At 35.5% G+C, this 22,827-nt stretch overlaps 1 protein-coding gene across 2 annotated transcripts in view; it reads right to left on the bottom strand.

Annotated features, from left to right (window-relative positions):
* LOC109839621 (DNA-directed RNA polymerase I subunit 2) overlaps window positions 594-22,827 on the bottom strand; it is a 34,287-nt gene continuing 12,053 nt past the window's right edge. The window contains exons 9-27 of one of the 2 annotated variants that reach the window (XM_020408119.1): window positions 16,436-16,616; window positions 16,294-16,346; window positions 16,104-16,177; window positions 15,861-15,978; window positions 14,206-14,290; window positions 12,313-12,425; window positions 11,287-11,414; window positions 10,800-10,879; window positions 10,037-10,287; window positions 9,799-9,957; window positions 9,482-9,643; window positions 9,305-9,379; window positions 6,557-6,660; window positions 6,415-6,490; window positions 6,022-6,141; window positions 5,794-5,937; window positions 3,711-3,923; window positions 1,633-1,887; window positions 594-1,340 (exon numbers count right to left, since the gene is read on the bottom strand). In XM_020408119.1, coding sequence (XP_020263708.1) covers window positions 927-1,340; window positions 1,633-1,887; window positions 3,711-3,923; window positions 5,794-5,937; window positions 6,022-6,141; window positions 6,415-6,490; window positions 6,557-6,660; window positions 9,305-9,379; window positions 9,482-9,643; window positions 9,799-9,957; window positions 10,037-10,287; window positions 10,800-10,879; window positions 11,287-11,414; window positions 12,313-12,425; window positions 14,206-14,290; window positions 15,861-15,978; window positions 16,104-16,177; window positions 16,294-16,346; window positions 16,436-16,616 — 2,805 coding nt within the window. In that variant the 3' untranslated portion in view covers window positions 594-926. The remainder of the gene's footprint in view (window positions 1,341-1,632; window positions 1,888-3,710; window positions 3,924-5,793; window positions 5,938-6,021; window positions 6,142-6,414; window positions 6,491-6,556; window positions 6,661-9,304; window positions 9,380-9,481; window positions 9,644-9,798; window positions 9,958-10,036; window positions 10,288-10,799; window positions 10,880-11,286; window positions 11,415-12,312; window positions 12,426-14,205; window positions 14,291-15,860; window positions 15,979-16,103; window positions 16,178-16,293; window positions 16,347-16,435; window positions 16,617-22,827) is intronic. The other variant, XM_020408120.1, reaches the window with a different exon arrangement.

Here is a 22,827-nt window from a genome sequence, read left to right as displayed (position 1 = left end):
CCAGGTGAGGAAATGGATAAATTTAGGCAGCTCCATACATATAAATTTATAATGTGTAGAACATAACAGACCAACCTCTCCAAATGGGGACCAAGTGCAATCTCTATTTGCCTATAGGAGACCATGTAATGTCTAGTTAAATAAATTACACGTGTAACCGCCATAATTAACTCATTGAACAGTTTAAACTCTACATTATGGAACATTAACTAGCTCAGAGTTTATCTCCAACTTTACTTCAAAAAACCATTTTAACGCTAAAAAAACATCAAAACTACCTCCAACCTAGCGCCAAAACCTGCGCTATTTTGGGGCGCAGCTACAGTGTTGCGTCAGGAATGACGCAACACTGCAGATATGAAGTTTTTTTCTTTTTCCCAGTTTGCCCTTAAAATTAGTCATAACAAATTAAATATTCTAACCATATCTCATTTCATTCCTCATATTTTTTTATTTGGTGTAAAATTTGGTGTAATAAACTAGAGATGAAATAGTAATTTGATGTAAAAACTACACCAACTTGATGTAAAAACTACACCATTTTGGAATTTTGGGTTGGAGATGTTCTCATGAATTTTCAAGATCTTAGCCGCTGCAAAGCACAGTCCGTTAGTTTCCATACAGATTTCAAAGCTTCACTTGAACAGCAATATTGCAATTTTAATCCCCTGAAACTCTCACTTGCTCTCAAATAAAAATAATTTCACCTTTTACAAAAATGCACTCAGTTAGTTATTTAACAAAACACAAAATGCTTACAAAATGTCACACTTGCTCTCCTGCTCAAAGCTAGCTTTCGAACACAAATCATAATTCTATCAAAAAAACAAGCACCACCCTTCAAGCGCTCGCTCTTCCTCCCAACGGTTGTGCGCGTACAAACGGGCAAAGCCTTGAGCATTAAACATAGTAATTTACTCCTAAATTTAGCACCCAGCTCTATTACTCAGCTTAAGCTCCATTCTGATATTCATGGCTGCAAGCTCAGCGGCCAAATACCTAAAAACGTAAGGCATCGCCACCGTCTCCATCCCCTTCTTGGTTTTGCAGGCATGGCACGTAAAATTCTTCGGAGTTCTGGTTTGGGGAACCCCTGGAATCTCTTGCACTATTCTCTTCTGCTGTTGAATTACTGTCGCAGTAAGTAAACTGCCACAAAAAGAGCAAACCTCGGCAATGTGATAATCCGAGCAAGAGTGGAGACGGTCGTGTAAGAGATAGGCAGCTCCATGAGCAAGAACAGAGTCTCGTTCCATCTCACCGAATCGAATACCTCCCCCTCGCTTTCTTCCTCCGACTGGTTGCCGGGTTATTGGGTCCACAGTTCCAGTGGACCGAACCTATGAATAGAATGCAAATATATGATGGTTTTGATTCACAAACTATAATCAAAACTAAAACAAGAGCCACTGGCAGATATTTGATATAAATACCCTGAGGTTTAAATTTGCCAGAAAGGATAACATGAAAATGGTTGAAGTTTAGCGTATTTACCTAACAAATACAAGATAAAAAGGAGTACAAACACTATTGTACAATGCAAGCAGTCAACATATTGCAATACATAATCAATAGTGACCCAGCAGTGAGAACTACACAGAAATAACTAAGGAATTAAAAGCCATAGCTCACCTGAAATTTGTCAGACACCATATGTCTAAGCCGTTGGTAGTATACAGGCCCAATAAATATTTCACAAGTCATCTCTGTACCATAAAATCCACTATACAAGACCTCTGATCCATGATAATTAAACCCATGGGATGCTAGCATAGGGCCCAGTTCATCAACCAAAGAGCTTCGTTCTGAGCGTTCCTTTCCATCCTTTTTATCAACTGAGCTCGCAAAAGGTGTTGCATCTATAAACTTCCCATGAAGGCTTCCTGCCTGTGGATAGTTACAAAATTCATTGTTAAATATAAGAAATGCGTACTACCTACATACCCAAAGACATACATTAATACACGTACGCTAAATACCTATGCAACAGCAATTATTTTTTATTCCCCTCCCCAACTTTTCCCATAAACAGAAAAAAAAAAATTCCTTGTATATTTAGAACTACTTTTGATATCTCATCATAGTTTGAGGTTTATCAAATTTAATTATATCCCCATTAAAACATACAATAACTTTAAGGTCTATCGAGTATAAAGTATACTCAAGCTCCAGGAAATATAATTTAAATCCAATGAGCTACCACAAGAGGACATTATGGGACCACATTACTAGTCCAATCTAATGGGAAAAAGTAGACGGACTCATCATTTCCCAAATTCGTTGCCCACTATCTCTGCATGTATGCATGTGTGTGTACATGGGATATGAATTGGCAACTCACATGGCAGAGCAAGCTACCAACAGATAGAAGTGTTGAGGTCCACTTGCCGACATCTGACTAACGGGATAAGTCTCACCACTATCCATCTCTTAAGGGGCACATGTAGCAAAATAATGTCACCTCATATCCATATATGTGTGTGCATGAGAAAGAAACGTGAGTATCGGCAATTTCAAGAACAAAATTTCCTCCTATGATGGAAGAAACTTGATTTTGCCTCCCCAATTTATTTACGCAGCTTAGCAAGTTCATCTTCACGTCTTATAATGTACATGTACCAAAAATCTAAAATCTTGTGTATATTATGCTTGACCTTAGGGTAGGAAACAATCTATTATAAGAAGATAATTTCTTTTATATCCATTCGATTTAACCTCATAGTATGTAAAAGATTTTCTAGACCTTAGGGTGGGAAACAATCTATTATAAGAAGCTAATTACTTTTATATCCATTCGATTTAACCTCATAGTATGTACAAGATTTTCGATGTATATACACACATATAACGGAAGATCCTACACAAACCAAAAACGCGCGGGCGCACAGAGAGACAAATGGGCTAGGCTCTTGATCGTATTTAAAAGGTGGTGATCGGGTTAAAAAACCCAGGCTGATAGATTGGATTTACTAGACATGAACAATCTACAAACAAAAACATCAATTCATTGCAAAGCAATTCACTCATGTATCAGATGTCAACAAATCAACACTTCAGAATTTAGTATAATTGGTCAACTAAATCATTTGATCTTTTCTAGGTAATTCATGTCTGGGAAAGACGGGCGTGCGCGTGCGCACGCACAGCATCAAGTGACAGCTGATTTGATAAATGAGCTACCAAGAGATGGGCATCAGGTGACATGTTGAAGCCAACTCGCTAGTCAATATTTCTCACCACCCTTCATCTCTTGGTAGCTCTTTTTTTTAACCACGTCATCTCAGTTAGTGTCGCGTTTAATTAGAAACTTGAATCTCGAGTTCATCATCGCCTATCTCTTGATAGCTCATTTAACAAAACAAGTCATCCACTCATAACTATCAAAGTCTCTGTGTGTGTCCCATGCATGTAACATTATTGCATGCGTGTATATGAAGAAAGGAGCCTGCAGTTTACCTACAGATTTACTTGATATAATATCTATTAGACTTATAAGAGTTTTTACCACTCAAATTAAGAATATCGGCAGTTATATATAAGCTGACTTACTGACATGGAATAATCTTAAAGATCCTTTTTGCAACAAGAAAAAGAAATAAATATATCATCCTTTTATGGTCCCGAAAATGAATATTAGTCACTTCTGTTGAAAATGAAAAATATAGGCAGCCATACAGAAAACATCAAGACCGTAACCCGAAGTTTAGTACCTTAGCAGCAATAGATTCTAAAAGCATTCCAATTGTCATTCTGGAAGGAAATGCATGAGGATTAATTATGAGATCAGGTCGCATTCCGGTAACTGCAGAAAATGGCATATCAATATCAGGCCATAGCTGAGAGCAAACACCCTTCTGTCCATGTCTGCTGCTGAATTTGTCACCAATGATAGGATTTCTAATGCGGCGAGTACGTATATTAACCTGCAGTGAAGAATAATCGGAATTCTGAATGCATCAAATAAAATGCATACGTTGCAGAGTGGAACCAAAATGAAAATGTCATTTGAGTAATATGTGAGATGCAACACTTCTACTATGTTAAAATGCATTCATAATTCTGCAAGTACGTTAGCTATCCTCGCTTCAAAAAGCACAGTACTGTGTGGCTGCTATCATAATTTTCCTCGGATTATATTTCACGGATGGAAAAAAAATTCATATTAGCAAACCATTTCCAACCTTAGTTTTCTTTATTTACATAACTTGAAGAGGTTTTAGCCTTAAGCCTCTATAGTTGCCAACTTAAAAAATGTCAACATGTTTGTTTACCACTATTCTACTTTTACAAGTTGATATCCAAAGATCTTTCCAGAAAGTGGGAAGGTCAAAGTGGTAAGCAACATGAAGTGTTACTTGAAGTACATTTTTGGCTCAGAACCTTTAGCTCATGTTTTATGATAAAAGGGGATGCAGGGCCTGATATCAGAAACTAGATTCCATGACTCCTAGTCTGCAAGCACACAATTGGAAATCTAAGGCTCGTGTTATTTTTTTCAGGTTCATCTTCCTTTCCAAGCAAGTAACCTTTGTGCTCAGGTTCTTCCACATGGCTGGAAGTCCCATGCGAAGGGCATTTAAAATGCTAAGATTGCTTGACATACACTATTGACCCAAATAATAACACTAAATTATGCTTTTGGATAAGTAGTTACTGATAACGTCTGTAGTGTCTAATCCAAACCTGGGTATGCATAAACAATCCAGTCCTAGTTCTATCATAAAAAAAAGTCAACAAATCTGGATCAATCAAACTGCAGCAAATCAACTACACTTACAAAATTTTCAACAACATTTCATGTTTGTCATAACTAGTATAGTGCAAATGCGTTGCATGTGGATGTATTTATTTTATGTTCTGAAAAAAAAAATCATGAAATTATTGAAGATTTGAGGGACTAGTATCTTAAAAAAACCCTTTATCAACTTACAGGAATGCAGTTTACTACTGTCAGTCTTAAGGTTTCTCTCACAAGTCATGGTTGGAGTCCCTTAATTTCTCTTCTCATTTTCTTCTTTGTATGTCCCTATGAAAACAAAATCAAAACAACTGAAGTACAGAAGCATATTGCTTCCTTTTGACAAAAAAAAAATGGCCTGATCTTAGCTGAATATACTTGATTTCGTTGATACTTAAAATCGTAGGGAAATATGTTGCTTTCAATCCTAGACTCAACTCCTTGCCTCGTCTATTTTTTATCTTTCAGGATGAGAAAGGGATCGAAACCTAAAAAAGCAATGATAATGCATAACTTTAGATCAAAATTTTTTTTCCATATATTTGTAATGAAGTATAGCGACCACTTTCCTACAAACGAATGCTCAATTTATGTAGAAATGAAGAAAAATAAAATGTGAGGAAATAATTAGAAGAAGTTAGATTGTGTTTGCTTAAGTTACTTTGAATTTGAATCAGACACACACACATCACATTAGCAAGTACCCTATTTTTATGCAGCAGGCGCCTGCAAACAGCAGCAAAAAAAGTTCTTCTGTGCCTCTGTAGTGGCCCAAAAGTTGTCTTCAAAAACATAAAGATATCATTCTTCTTGTCATAGAATTAAATCCATCATTCCAGGGTCATAAGAAATCATCGCTATGACTAAATGGGAACTTTCTGGGCCTACAAGATAGATTTATTCTTTTTTCACTTTGAATATCTCTTTTTTCCTTTTTAGGTGTTTTACAATTCTACTACTCAATAGCAGCTAATCAGTCGTCACTTCTTTTCTAGAAATTGGAAATTATAACTGGGATGTGCTAAAAAGAAGAACTCAAGGATTCCAAAAGATACCTTTTGCATGCAGTTCTTTGAAGCTGTACCTATAACAGTCACATTATCAACAATAACGGGTTCTGATCCCTTGAGAAGAGTGGATTTTACATCGCTAGTCAAGTCATCGTAAGTGCTATACAGTGGTTCTTTTGGTTTTACCATCTACAGACAATGAATGTTGACCAGATCAGTACCAGTAAATAAAAAAACGACGCAGAAGATGACATCCCTAAGCATATAACAAACCTGTCCAATATAAGGAAGCCCGTCAGAATCAATGGAAGAACTCATGCTCTTATCATTGCTTCTTGCAAAGACTTTTTTACTTGATTTTTCCTGCCTCTCTGCCAAGTCAATTGATTCTGTCTGCAAAAGAAATTTTAACTGACCATAAGCTAAGATCTGAAATTCATGGAACAATACAAAAAAATTGAATGAAACATCCCATAGCTGAATCGACAGACAGGTGTCGTTACAATTAGGCAAAAGGAAGGATAAAGGTTTCCATGAAGACATATGTATATGTGCACACTGCACCAAAATAGTTCCCATTCACGTATGAGGATAGGTAATGTTAGTGTCTGTGTGGGTGGGTAGGTGGGCAGGGTGAAGGAAGGGAGAGTTGTAGGAAGGGGTAACCTGATATATATGTCCACGACACAGCCCACGATCAACGGATGACTTATTCAAGATCATGGCATCTTCCATGTCATAGCTGTTAAAGAGAAAAATTATTAATACAGGCTAATCAAATCAATAAAAACAATAACTGATGCCTTACCCTGAGTAAGCTAGCACTGCTACAATTGCATTTGTTCCAGTGGGGAATTCATCTACACAATATTTATTGTACGACGCTGTCCGCACGATTGGAGATTGAGGTGTCTACACAGCCAATGACAGAGGATTATAAATGGTCCTAATCATATGAAAGATACGGATTTATAATAAAAGTCTAAGGAAAAGATAACTCTATAATAAGACAGCAATTTGCACCATGTACCTCCTTACATTTACTAGAATAAGCATCACGTTATCTCCTTGCATTTACTAGCATAACATTACAAGGCAGAAAAGTCTATACAAAGAGAGAAGAAAGTTCTAGAACCATTTGCAAATTAAATGACACCCAAAAAGAGACATTCCTTGCAGAAACGATGATCAATAATGGAGCTCCTTCTACTGTCACGAAATCTTTAAATGTATAATATAACATTTAACTAACTGCAAATGAATGTGCTTAACTGTAACCATAGAAAAGTATGTTACAATATATCGCCATAGTCCTAGATTTAGGAAAATAAACATTTTTAACTAAATTTTGAAAAGTTCTCCCCTACGTGAGAACCAAGACCATGCCAGTAAGATTTAAAGTTTCAATCAACATATGCTAATTTTCATTAGATTTGGTTCAACTGTTTTTCTTTACCCACCATTTCCAGCACCTGATAGTACCAACTCAACTCACCAATGGAGGGAGAGCAACCTGCTGGGGTAGAATCGAGCACAATCTAGAAGTTAGTGGGCCTTAAACATAGGTTGAGGACCAAAGTAATCCAAATGCTTAAGCTTCTGGGTTAATTTGGTTCATAGCCTAAATGTTACGCCCATTAACTGTCGGTTGGGAAGGGTTACTCCCCAACAAGTAAAAATCAAAAGGCCATTAATTATACTCGGATGTGGATAGATGTCAGTGTTAGGGTATCACAATATATCGAAGGAAACAAATCAATTCTTTGAGGAAAAACCTCAAGGATCTCTATGAGCAAAAGACTGCCAGAACAAGGCGTTCATTATGGAGCAGTTGAGGAACTTGAAGTTCAAGGGAACAACAGAGCAAAGTACTTGAATGAGTTTAAGAGCTAGATAAATCAATGTTATCAAAAGCGCTAGGCATCGCTAGGAGCTAGACCTAGGAGGGTTTCTTTTTTTGCTTAACTGGTGGTGGACAAGGTCTTGCTGAACGTCAGAGGAGTTGAAGGAGGTGTTCGTAGTTGGTGGAGGTTGGAGGAGTTTGGAAGAGGTTAGAGGATGTGAAAGCAGCAATGTAGGAAATCACGACCAGTTCGGAGGAGGTTAGAGGATGTGAACTTGTGAAGGCAGCAATGTAGGAAATCACAACCAAGAACAAAGTGATACAGTTCGCGTAAGTGATCTCCGCTCCCCCAGTCACTCCCAAGACCAAGGCGGGGCGGCCTAGGTACTATCTAGGCCTAGACGGGAGTCTAGAGGGGCTAGATGGGAGCTTTTTAAAACATTGGCTAGAAACAAATATCAGAGACAGATGGAAGAAAAATGAAAACGAGGACATTTGCCACTTTATCTAAAGGAGATGTTTTCTCACTTTTGGGAAAGAAGACTAAATGCTCTGAGTGGGTAGTAAATAATAGAGCTACATTCAAGCCTCCTCAAACTGTGGAACTCCTCACATCATATAGAGTAGGAAACTTGACAATGTAAAAATGGGTAATATTAGCAACTTAAAATTGAAGGATGTGCAGCAGATTCTCAATTTGTGTCACATATTCTCTTTGGGTCTTACTTTAAATACCATGAGATATGATATGACAGTCACTTTGGTTATGGAAGATGTAGTCGTAGAGTCACCAAAGTTTCTTTGTTGTGGCTAGAGGAAGTGTATCTTGCACTTTGTACAAGAATCGAGCAAAGGCTTCCTATGATGCTTTCAAGTTGGCGATTCTCTCAATTTGTGGCATATGAAGCTAGGCACAGGATTGCAAGTATGAAAAGAAGCGTCTTATTTCGTTTGCCAAAAACATGACTCCCAAAACTTATGTATTATTTATTGATAAGTAACATAGAGTTTCTTTTAATAGGTTTTCTAAAAGAAAGAAGATATCTTGGTATGATTTACTCGGATATTTGTAGACTCACCGAGGTGGAGTCCTAGGGTGGCAACAGGTATACTTTGTACATTCATTGATGTTGCATCCATGAAGGTACGAGTTGAAGATCAAGGACTAGGTTTTTACATTCTTTTGTAAGTTCCATGACATAATGAAGGCAAACAGACAAAAATTAGGAGAGTACACTTTCATTAAGTTTCAAAACTATTGTTAAGTATGTTCAGCATCAAGGGACAGAGACCAGCACAACATAGCGCAATAGCATATCAGAAAGGTCAAAGATAGCAAAGTTGTCAAAAGTTGTAGTCTGAAGCAGTTTGCACTGCCCGCTAGTTGATCAGTGTAGATGGAGCAGGCGCTGAGCAGTGTAGATGGAGCAGGCACGTGCGCTCCTTACTAGTACAATCATAAATGATTTAAACAATTGAAAAAACTTGCAACAACGGAAGGCTGTTTTTCTCACTAGACTCCTCAAACTAAAAGAACCACCTCTTTAGAATAGGACATAGGTTAAAAAACATCACATTTCAAGGTTATAGTGTCAAACGAAGGAGAAAAAAACTCAGCTAGAAGACAAAAGGTTACTCATTAAGCAGTGTGATAATGTTGGGTAGAACAGTCATCTCATTGAGAAAGAGAGAAAGCAATGTTATGTAACACACCTGTAGATGGTATGCTTTCACATCCGTACGAAATCGTATAGCTTGTGAAGAAAATCCCATAGTTTGCTTTGCCATCTATATATAAGAGCATTAGATAATAAAATTTACATAAAAATAAATAAATAAAGTGTGCTTAGAAAGCAAAACCTCCTATTTGGTCTAAGAAGAAATTAGAACCTGACACTGATACATGTTACGGGGACTCTGGTTGTGATCAGACCATGGCGTGAGGTTTGCAACTACACTAAGTATGCCAGTTGGATGGATTTCTTCATGTGTTGCTGGAAACGATCTTCTTCCACCGTCACTACCATCAGCACATCGTATTTCCATAAATGCCTAATCATTAAAAAGAATTGTTATGCTTTTACTTGTCACATACTTCAAATGATTTTTACCTTATCAAATACAGCAAATGATTTTTTTTGTATATCTGAATCCCATATCATAGCTGACATAATCAGAAAAGATAACTGCATGCTCAGTTATGTTACCTGTTCAAATGGACCAATCAGCTCAATATTTTGATCTGTGGTATGGGAAATGTTCCTAACTGGCCGAAGAAATCTTGAAGGAGAAGTGAAAAGGTACAAGCCAGGGTAGGCTCCCCCAAGACTTAGAGGTACATATCCCACTTCCAGATCATCAGGAATCTGTAAATTATAGACTATCAGAAATGAAACTGTAAAGATTCAGGAAACAGAAAACAGGAACATATTCTAGTGACTTCACCAGCCCGACCCTCGAAGATGCAGAAAGCTTCAAGCTACGAATATGTGCAACAGCTTTCTCTACTTCCGTACACGCAATAGAACCTACAAGACGCCCATCTAATAGAACTTGAAGAACCTCCGGAGGACCGGCATGTTCAAGCTTTGGCAGCAAAGGACTCATTCCAAGACGAATCAACACATTCTGAATTGATCTTTGTATATCACGAAAATCTTTTACTTTACCCTCAGTGTTGAAGTAAGAGGTAATACCTGGAAGTATAAAGAGGTAAATTATGACATTATGTCATGACAAATAACGTGTTTCTATCTATGTTAAATTGTTAATCCACCACAAACAAAAAATTATAGACAGTGTAGAAGTGCCAAAAGGCTATTTCCCAGCTTATAAACTAAAAAATTAATGAAATTATTTCGTAAGAAAGATTTATGAAGGGCAATGGGTTAGACATGATACAAACAGAAATTTAACTAAGCATAAATAGCGCCCTAAATTATATTAAGTTATTTTATAACCCGAATGCTATTCACGACAACCCATGAGACAAGAGTGCACATAAGCATTAAAATACTGCAGATTGAATTTAACTATAAACAAGTAAGAAGGAAAATTGAGAAAAACACAGTGGGAGACATCCTTAAATAAAACAAGTAGGACCAATCTTAATTAAACTTAAGGTACATAAATCATGCAATCTCAAATCTGTAAAAGCTCTGAGAAAAAAGACAAAACAGTGATTAGCCTCCATGAAACTTAAGCTTACAGCATGTAGATGTCATATGGTTGAGCAGGCCACAAGGCTCTCCATCAGGTGTATGAACTGGACAGAGGAAACCCCAAGACCTGAAAGAAATTTATTAAAGATATTAAGCTGGTGACACAGAACACTTAGTAAATCACTTTCACAAAGACAGATAAGAGAATCTACTTTAACATATTAAATACAAGCGCTAATATAATTGCTAGGAGTTTTTTGAAGGAAATGTAAGCAATATAAAAAAAATTTATCGCACAAATTAATTAATCCAATGTTCTCGCCTATTGAAAACTAACATCGCCTCTAATTGTTAAAAAATCTAACAAAATGAAGAGGATAGGTACTATAACTAAATGTCTAATTATCATTGACATACCTGAATTAGTGAAATTTAAAATTGATCAAGTCTTTAAAATCTTCAGAACATTGTAAAGTAAGATTGCCGGGTTTAATACCAGTATTTATAACTTGTAAATAGAGAAAAGCAACATACTCTGGCATCAGTTTTCGTACAACTGTCGTTCGCATTTTGGCAAAGGCAGCACCTCGATGAACAGCACAAAAATGAGATATGAATCTAAGATAGTTTAGTCTCTCTGCTTGAATAGTCACTCCTTCTTTCTATTGGTATCAACAAAAACAAAGTGTCAGGATACAGTCACTACAAGTTACTTGCAAAAAAATCACATCTAGAAAAACTATACTATGCCTAATAATGCTGTAAAAAAAGATATATGACTCTGAGATATAGAGGGAATAATTGGACTTGAATATGGATCACAGTTACACATAAATCACTGGAATAGTACAGAGGAAAACATTGGAGAATTCAAGAACGTGTTCATCATGGTAACTGCCTAGGTTAAACTTTTTCACAGTTGCATACCCAGCATGGTCCTAAGGCAACTATTTCTTTCTCATAAGAGACGTTACTCTTAAATATAAAGCTCAGTCAACTTAAATTTGGCTTCTATTTTTTAACAAGAAAAGTAGATATGTGTTAACTCACAGACTCACATATCCACAATGGATGGAGAGCTGCAACATGCACCGAGGCAAAGATTAATTACAAAAAATGTCGCAAACAGTCAAACCCCAAGTTAATGATCTCTTAAGGTCCCACTTCACATTTTTCTTTACCCACATCAAGATAAATTTACATTTAGAATTTATAATGCTTATTGTAAATAACAAAATTGACATTTAAGAGCAACAATAAACAAAAAGCCATATAGCAGGAAAACGTGAAATAGGCTTGATCAAAAATTGAATATTAATCTTTGAATAATTGTACATCAGCAGCAGCTTGAGCACAAAAAACAACTCACATTACAGAAAAAAAAATGTCAAAACATAGAAATATTCAACTTTCTGTGCAAACATGCCTTCAGAATGATATATAAAAATGAAACTCAGCTCACACACTCATGCAGGAAGGCCAAATTAAAGCTAATTCTACAATATAATCAAGCTCCAATAAAATTAGAAAAACACAGAGCAAAAGCTACTGACAGGATACCTGAGGTAAGTCTAAACTCGATGCAGTAGCCAATCTTCCAACCTTTAACATGCTCTCAATACTTCTGCCTATTGAAACAGAACTTCGAGCCAGAAATTTCTTTACTTGCTCGGCTGCAAGAAATGCAACATCTCAAAATTAAAGCTCAGGAGACTAAAAACTTGAAAACTACATGCACTGTGCATTTACAGACTCATATAAGAAATATTCATCTGTTTAGGTAGAGTGTACCCACCATGTATAGATACATTCACAGACTCACACAAGAAATACTCATCTGTAGAGGTAGAGTACACCCACCATGTATACGATACATTCAGACTCATACAAGAAGCATTCATCTGTTGAGGTAGAGTACACCCACCATGTATAGGATACAAACATTTACAACTAAATAAAGAGTTCCACAATTGAATTATAGAACAATAATAAATGTCAAAATGATGCACGAACTAGCTTGTCTGAGAAGAGAGATAAAACCATTTAAAAACTTTCTACTCAAGAATCAAGTGAATGCAAGTAACACATTATTCCATCCATAAAAAGATGTCATTTGATGCAAGGGCAACTACACGCTAGATTAGATGTGTTAATCAAGAGGAACCATTCTGATAGAAGTGCTTCACTATGTATGCATAAAAACATCCATCTATACATTCACTATGTATACATCCATCTATTTCAGATTTTCTTCCTACCTCTTATCTCAAACCCCAGAATTTAAAGTCTTCTTGCAAATTGGCAATTGGAAAAAGCCACAGCACGAGTGAATTAGGAACATGTGTCCTAGCCACAACGGCGAGTAAAGGGCACACGGGGCTGTGGCTAGTGCTCTTGGAAAACTTATAAAGGAAAATTTGTGACCACATGAAAATTCGCAGGTCGTTATCCCATGCAGAACACTTCATATCTACTTGTCAAGTCCTCAGCCTGTGCGTTTATTTAAATTATTTCAATTCTACAAAATCCCCATTAATTCGTAATCAGAATGTTTATTTGTTCAAAAATTGTCTCATTGTGATTAGGAAACAAAAAAAACCAAGCATTAATATCAACTTGAAATCCTGATCAAAATCAACTAAAGCCACAGTACTTATGGTGATCCCAAAATGTGGGATGAAAAACCTACAGAAGCTTGCATGCCAAATTCTAGAATAAACTTGAAGACAATTACCAACAGTAAAGGAAATTTGTTCCGTCGAAAATTATGATGATGAAAATAACGATCAGCATTAAGGAAAATGCCATAAAAGACCAAAATTAAACAGCAATAATACATTGTCTTGGTATTCAAATGACATTTATAATATCTTAAAGGCCCAACTGCAGTTTTAATGTCCCTAAATATCGCAGCAGCATGCGAGTTTGATTTTGCCTAGAACAATGTGATTTTTTTTATGAAAGCATTTAGTTAGATAATACAATCTTGAACTTTATAAAAATCATGACATTGAAATTCTCTACCTTAAGTATATAATCGAAACTTTCTTATCACTTGCTGCAGATGGTACTGTTTCCTATATCATTTATTTTATCTTTACTAACCAAACAATTAAGGCATATGAAGATAGCCCCTAAAATTTGCAACCAGAAAAGGCTGAGATTTATATTTCCTATCCTATCTCTCCAAGAAAAAAAACTAGAACCATGATTGATGAGTTGGGTTTTATGAGGTAAGAGACTCTAAGACAAAACTACAATGTAGTCATATCTCCTCCCTAATCAATAATTTATCACATTTGCGAAGATTATTCATTAGATTAACAAGGGATACATTCCCTAAATCAGAGAACTAAAAGCCTCTTTTTTGCTTAAAGTGAAGCAGTTATTGTTTGAAATGAGAAATTATACAACTTATAAAATTCAAACAAAAGGATCTGTGGATCTACATACGATCTTTAATGCTGAAGTCTTTGCTTTTGGCCATCTCTTCAGCAAGCAGGCGCCTTGATCTGCGTAGCCATTCCACAACTTTTTCCTGCCATAATACATATATGGTTAATATCGGCATAAGGCTAAATATTACAATATTGCACAGAAATTAATTTACGGGACAGCACAGAAAATAGCAATGTAAAAAAAACAGACCGGATGCATATCCAAAAGCATAGCAGAATCTCACAGGAAATATAGTATCAAATTGTTGATATCTGAGCACACCATGGTTTCACAAGGCAGCATTAGGCCAGACTTTCCAGTATAACCTATGATAATAAAAGGTTTTACAGTACTCCCTCTTCTTAAATTGCACTTTCCTTGCGAAAAGTGGGAAAGGACTGCTATATATAAGGCATCTTTAGAAATGACAGGATCCATCATTTGTTGATTCTTTTCCTTTGCTTGTTCCTTTTCGTAGTGTTGTAATATGATGCTATCTTTCAATATTTAAGTCATTGCCTCCTCAGCATCTCATAGACTCAAGTCCATCATATTTCAGTTGTTCTCCCAGACACATGGTCACTCTTTCACCTTCAGGTGCATCCCTCCCCAGTCTTGTCATTAATGTGGTGAATTCATAGTAACTAGCCTTAATGAAACTTTTTTCGATTAATTATCGGTACTGAGTCCTATTGGAAATGCTTTTAATCTTTCTGTTGGTTTGGCTAGTGAAAATAATGGACAAATAGTCTTACGTTATTTTCCGAATCGAGATGAAGCAAACATTGGCATCAGTTGGCATTGTCCAATTGCAACTTCCGTTTGCTTATTCATGTGATAGAGGTAATGCTACAAATTCACACGGTTAATCAAATAAAAATGACTTCTTTTTTGCTTATTCATGTGATAGAGGTAATGCTACAAATTCACAGAGTTGATGATCAATCTGAGTGTTGTATCAGCCATATGCAGTGATGCCTGCTATCAAGAAAATTAAGAATTTTAGTATCACAAGGCAATGTATTCATGCCCATGATTGTTGAACATTATATAGGCAGCAGTTGGTGGTGATATCTAACAAGTTCAATACATTCACCAAGGCATCCAGATACCCCATAGGGACAGATGAGGAGGAAGAAGAAGAGAAAGGGGTGAAGATAAAGGGAGGAAAGTGGTAGAAGAAAATGAAGATGTCGAGGAAGAGGAAGAAGTGAAAACCATTTGCGGAATCCTATCTCTAATCAACGCGCCTACCCCCCCCCCCACCACCACCAAAAAAAAAAATTCATCATTAAACAGGACTCAATCAATATCCTCAATGAAACCTAGCAATCTACATTTATTTAGAGGACATAAACCAACTTTTTCTGATAGGTAAGAAACCATAAGGTCCAAAAGAAGTAGCATGTCAAACAAATCAGCTAATCACACAAATCAGTAGCATAATGATACATCTGTTGAATGTACATTATGCTGAAAAAACAACAAGTTTGCTTAATTACAAAGCAAGGTAATGTCAATTAGAAGAAGCAACATAGAAATCCCCAAACCACTACTTTCTTTATTGTTGGAGGTTTATCTAACAAGTAGGAAATTTCCATGGAAGTATTTAGATTGAAATGGAGCAGCACAAACTAATACTAGTTCATTCAAATGACAAAGTGTCATACCTTAAGATAAATAGAAATTAAGTGTCCAGGTAGTAGAACTTCCTGATTTTGCAGCACGTCCCCATTATCAGGTGCAGCAGTCTGATCTACAAGTGCATAAAGCTTCTGTAGCATAAAACTAAAGCAGAACACAACATTAACAACATAGTAGCAAATAATGTCATTCAAATAAGATGTCAAAGGATGGGGAAATCAAACTGATCCCTGTAATGGAGCTAAAATGGAAGAAAAAAGTTGACTTACATTAGCAAATTGAACTTGTCATGGTTGCTTGTAAGATGCACAAATATATAATCTCTCAGAACAGCATCCGCAACCTACATCATAGATTCAAAATGGTGTCAATAGCTGATAGCATAGGAAATTTGTCCAGGAAAACTAGTTAACGTAAAGTTACATTAGAATATAGAGAAAAAGACTGCATTTTACTTACAGCTGTGTAACTTTCAGCTTCAAATCCATCAATGGCCGGTTTAAAGTATTCCCCTGAAGAAAACATACACAGGAAAATAAATCCTAATAAGAAAAATCGAAAACATATTTCTATATTGAAGATTTAATGAGCGTGTGGGTACCAATATGCTTTAAGCAATCAGAGCGCGTAAAAAGAGACAAGTTTCTGACTTCATCAAGAATTATTTGAGCCCTTTCACCTATCAGCTGCGTGCCAACAGCACCCTTTTCCCGCTGATATCTCTCTTTATAGCAGCATGTTAAGCTCACATAGATTTCATGGTCATTAGTGTCAATGAGAGCCTGTCCAGAATTTATATACTTCAGAGATGGCCAAAACTTCACTTAGGTAGGTCAATATACAAACAAAGCATATTTACAGAACAAAGACAACCTATTGCAGAAGCTATATCTGAAAGTAAAGAAAGGTTCAAGACGTTCTTTCTGACAGGGTTCTGCAACCTAATAGACAAAGTGCAAGAGCAAAACCCATTTGTAGTTTGTTGACAAACCAAATTACCTAGAGAAATATGCACTAAAGTAACATACTTTACCGCGTAAGAACTACATCTAACCTCTGTGGAAACAGTACCCAAAAAAAAGTGAAGCAACAACCAGCTCAGCCTCCTAAGCACATTCCTATGCCTAACATATCCATCAAAAGCAGCTAGAGTGCATCAGAATTACCTTCTTCAGATAAAATTTAACTTAAACCAATTTCTCAACTACGTCGCAGCAAGACTAGAGTGCAAAAATAAGTCACAAGCTGTCATTCTATATCTAGCCAACGTTTACAGATTAGACAGGACAATATCATATGGTATGAACATGACAAAGATACACCGACGAAAATATCTCCAATATATAGTACTTTTTATATCTACTTGTCAAAAATAGAAATCAAGACTAAGAATGAAACATAAACAACAGAAAAAAAAATAGTCTAAGAAGCATAGTAAGAGAAGTAGCAATACATTAAAGACATCCATATGTTGAAATCAGCGTCAAGTTTGCAAATTAACAAGCTGGAAAGAAAAACTTCATATTTCATATAGCTTAAGAATTAAGAGAAACCTCATGTAGCAATGTATCATGTAAATCCATTGACATGTCCTTATTTAAAAAAGATAAACGACAATGACTAGAAAATCAAATTGGATTTGGACCCAATAATTTCGTCAGCTTAGCTTCTTCGCTACCGAGAAGTATCCAATGTCTTCCATGCATCCATATTTTGAGGAAAACAGACCTAAGGCCACAGTAAAGATGCAACGAGAATGTGACTACCAAGGATCAAAATATTGCAGTACCATATATACATGTATGGATCTGACATGAAACAATCCAATCTTCTTAGAAGAGGAAAAGGTTGAGTTTACCCCTACCCTCAATCAATGTGTGACAATAATATGAGGTAAAATATTTATTTGGTCCAATTAATCATTACTAAATGATGTACGTATCAAATTAAGTTCAAGAATTGAAAGAAATTGTCTGAAAGCTACAACATAGGGCTTAAGATACACCCAAAAAGTATGTGAGGCATATATATATATATATATATATAACTGTTCTCATCCTCCCCTTCTCCTTCTATAATTGGAGAAGAAGGCTGCCTGGCTATACTTACCTTTCAACAAGAATACCTAAAGTTCTTAAAACACTATCTCCATGACTGTCGAGAATTTCTCATCTTACTACCCACAGTGATAATTCTCTTCTCAAATAATTTTGAAGAACATTGGAAACAGTTAGAAGTATTTTTTTTTCGCTACTTTAATGAAATACTAAATTCAAATGAACATTTTCGAATATGTTGCAGGAAGAAGACATCAAGCTTTAATCTTACAAAGCTAAAGGAAAATCTATTTGCTTAACTCCAGCATCTCCCGTAAAAAGGTTGAAATGTTTTTATAACACAGGATTACAAAATCATGATTATATGATCATCAATAATCTGTGGAACAGTATCTGCACTCAGGAGAAAAAACAAATCAGAGTACATATGACTCATGTAGTCCATCTTTTGAAAGAAAAAGATGAACAATTTATTAAACAGAAGAGCTGACAAGAAGATTTATAGATCTTTCATATGAGATTAATTATCTCTATCCTGGAGCGGAACAGTTTTCCATTGATTTTCTTCTAGGATTTGCATTTGCCAAAAACCCATTTTTATATAAAATTTTAAGAATACTTTCTCATCTGTAATATTATCAATTTGATATTCTGGCACATAATAATTGACCCAAACCAAATTATTTGATTCTTTATAATCAATAATTTGACTAGAGACTCCATGCTCAGAAGTAGAATCTAAACAGCATGTTTTATAGTCAGTTTTTATTAGATTATCTCTAATGAGGCCTTCAATTTCTTCTTTGCAAAAATTCAAAAGAGTTTCGTTCATTCGTACTGGTATGTCAAAATGTCTATTGTTAAAAGAGAAACGAGAGAATTCTTTGATATACGAAAGACGAATATGCCTTTTCTTATCAATGATCTTATTGTTAAAAGAGTCTAAACAATCTTTATCTGTAATATTAGAAATAACATTTATAAATTTTTCTTTGAAATGTAAGGCAGAGAATAGGCAATTAACTAGTATGTCTTCAGGTTCTTTATTAAACCAAAAAGAAAGGTTCTTTATTAAACCAAAAAGAGACGTTAGGGTCACTGGCTATGGTATGGATACCATGAGAATCAACAATAAAGGGCTTAAGATTATTAATAAAAGGGGTTCCCAAAATAATACCTTGTTTGAGGTCTTTGAATAGGACAAAGGAAGTTTTAATTTTTAAACCTCCATTGCAAATGTAAGCATTTGTGAGTTTATATCGAGCTTTGAGAGCCTGACCATTAGTAGCGCTAACCAGATGAGATGTTTTCTCATAAAATCTTAGAGAAACAAGATCTTCTCTAATACAATTTATGTCTGCTCCAGTATCAATTAAAGCTATATGCTGAACAGAGTATTGGTCCATAATATTGAGCATGATATCACATCTCCATTTTTTCTCAGCATATTTTTCTATAGAATTTATAAATTCATTATCATTAGAATTTTTTTCATGTTCAAAGGTTTCTTTGAAGCCTTCAAACTCGTCTATGGTTTTATTTTCTAAATAAGTTTCTAAATGTTTTATTTTTTGTTTAAGTTCAAGAAGTTCAGATTAATTATCTCTATCCTTACTCCAACAAGATCTCATTAACCTCTCATAAGATGTTCCAAATCCTCGAAATACCAGAATATATTCAGCAAAATATCTGCATGGAACGTCTTAACAGAGAGCAATTATGGGCCAAACTAAACATTTTGCCTCAAGATGTTCAAGATGTCATTAAGACGTCTTAACAGAGAGCAATTATGGGCCAAACTAAACATTTTGCCTCAAGATGTTCAAGATGTCATTAAGGCAAAAGTTGAAGATGACAATATCCTCCAAACTAAACATTTTGCCTCAAGATGTTCAAGATGTCATTAAGGCAAAAGTTGAAGATGACAATATCCTCTCTTCTAAAAGGATCCACACTTCCTAGTACGACAACAAGTAAATCTCCCAGATTCGCTATAAGTCTTCCTAATATTCCTCCCTATATCCCACATATAGACGCTGGACTTGTCGATCAATTAAGAATCTCAAGAGAGCCACCATTCTTCTACAATCCAATGAGGTTTAAAAGGTTGCCTGCTATTATTAAGACTGTCATCTTCTTATCTCCTATAAGTTTGGCACATCTTCAATTTAATATTACAGCTACCTTACATAAACGAAGCGATTTTGAATATTTCCCAAGCTTACAAATTTGGAAAATTTCTAATCACTGGTCTCTATCATTTTAAAAGATTTGATGAAGAAAGCTATGATTTAGGAATGGATCGTTTTCAAAGCACCATCTCGTTCTACAAGAAACTTGAGGATTTATATGAAGATTATTCCTATAATATGACCGATGGATTTTAGATTGTCTGCACTAACATCAATATGGAAGAAACTTCTCATCATAAAGCAACCAAAACTGTCATTGATAAATGAATGACTAATCCACCAATTGGCCCAGAAACAAGAGAAGCTTATGATGTTTTTATGGCAGCAAAACAATACCATGAGTGTCTATTGACAGTGATCTAGCAGAAGAAATATCCCATACATGGGATAATTTGTGAAATGCCATTAACCCATGATAAATCCCACATATGATTAATCCTAATGACTTAAACACTAAGTCAATCAATACTTGTCACTATTCTTTTAGTTTAAAATAATTAACTTTTTTGCAAATTTTATTAACAGCTAAAAGAAGCACCTGCAGAGGACTTGACAGCAGATATGTTTATACACAGTATGCCACTTTGGATTCTCTCTTCGGATACTTAAGCATGAAGAAAATTTTGTCAAAATGCTACTCTACCTAAACTCTTGTAGGTTTTGCCAAATTTACTCAGGAGGGCCCCACAGGTTATGAAGGCATCTTAGCATAGTATCACTAAACCTCTATAAAAGGAGGTGGGGAGCTCATGAAAGAGGAGGCTTTTTGGGAGGCTTTTTGGGAGAGTGAAGTGAGATCCTCTCTTAAGAATTCCCTCTTGTTCTCCTTTTTTAAGTTTTTAGTTTTGAGTTTGAGTGAGGTTTGTTTTCAAGTTTTCTTTTGAGTATTTGTAATATAAGTGTGTACTAGTATTACTACTCCGGTTCATCACCAAACTTCTGATTTGTAAGTTTTTAAGTTTATTTTCCGTCAAGTATGTGTCTTTTGTTAATATTACTACTTAGTTTGCCTCCGTTATTACTGTTCATTACTGTTCACACTATTACTGTTCATTATTACTATTCAATACTATTTTTTCTTTAATTTTTGATATACATGTGAACGAAGAAGAAGATATAGTTATAAACAATATCTATATCATCTTCCCCGTCTACACAGTATTCCCCACGAGCTAGCTCTTATAGCCGGTGGCGGAGTTGGTCTGCGATGGTGAAGCCCAAACCCCGGCTCGCCGGTGTATATCCCCGTGAGAAACAGCTCACTCATTGATACTAATGCTCATCCTACAATAAAACAATTGCAGATTTTTGTAGTATAAACTACTACAATATTGTACGCTCGATTTATAATTGCTTTAATTTTAAGTACTTTTATGCTTCATTGCTTACATTGAATTGAATTTTATTTCTCTAACATTTCTAGTATAATCTAGAGCCTCTAGCATTTTTAGTACTCTTTGTTAGTCCTCCTTACTTCCTGTAGTCACGACTTACACAGTTTTGTTCTGTATTTATCTGGTGTTGTTGACTAATGAGGAATCTGCGAACTTTTTAGAGTTGCTATTATTTGCTTAATTTTTAGCTTGTTTTCTTAGCCTCTTTCTTAAGTCTTCATTTCCTTAACTAGTGGTCGCAGTTTACACGGCTTTCACCCGTTAGCTGAGTGCGTCTAGAGCTCTTTCATCCGTGTTTATCCCTTGTTGTTGGCAGGTTAAAGTCTTAAAGTCTTTCTTAAGATGCCTAAGTTTCTAAGCTATCTTTCCCCCGATAAAAAGAATCCTTGTATAAAAACAATGTCGGTTAAAAATTCAGAATCCTTAGATTATGAGACTATTGATCAAAGCATTTCAAATTGGAAAATACCTAAAGTTAGTACTAATGATATTTATTGTAAAGAAAGTTTTAAATTAAAAACAACCTATCATATAAAGACTATTGAAAAAACAAAAATTATAACCTCTCACACAGAGAAATTACAATTACTAAGCGATAAAGACATCTAAAAAAATGACTGAAGATCCTACTCTTAAATTTCTTCATCTTGGCCTTGTTCAAATCTCTATTAGACCCCTTACTAGAAATGGCATTAACACCTTTGTGCTTGTTTGTTTATGAGACAGAAGATTTTTTGTTTTTTTGACTCATTAATTGGTCTAATTGAGACAAGTTTAAGCAATGGTCGCTATCTATAGGAGTGTCTTCAAGCTCTGGTTCTTCTTTTAGTTTAACAGACTCTGATAACAATCGTGACCAAGAATGTTTTAGCCTTGATACGACAGAGCTAGCTCGTGGGGAATACTGTGTAGACGGGGAAGAGGATATAGATATTGTTTATAACTATATCTTCTTCTTCGTTCACATGTATATCAAAAGTTAAATAAAAAATAGTAATGAATAGTAATAATGAACAGTAACAACGTGAAAAGTAATGAACAGTAGCAGCGAAAGCAAACTAAGTAGCAATATTACCAAAAGACACTTACATACTTGACGAAAAATAAACTTAAAAACTTACAAACCAAAAGCTTGGTGATGAACCGGAGTAGTAGTACTACTAGTACACAATTATCTTACAAACACCCAAAAGAAAACTTGAAAGCAAACCTCACTCAAACTCAAAACTAAAAACTTAAAAAAGGAGAACAGCAGGGAATTCTCAAGAGAGGATCTCACTTCACTCTCCCAAAAAGCCTCCTCCTTCCATGAGCTCTCTCCCCCCTTTTATAGAGGTATAGTGATACTAT

The sequence above is a fragment of the Asparagus officinalis genome, chromosome 4, assembly GCF_001876935.1.
Source record: "Asparagus officinalis chromosome 4, Aspof.V1, whole genome shotgun sequence".
NCBI lineage: Eukaryota > Viridiplantae > Streptophyta > Magnoliopsida > Asparagales > Asparagaceae > Asparagus > Asparagus officinalis.
Note: the sequence above shows the minus strand (reverse complement) of the source record. Positions and strands in the feature narration are given on the sequence as shown.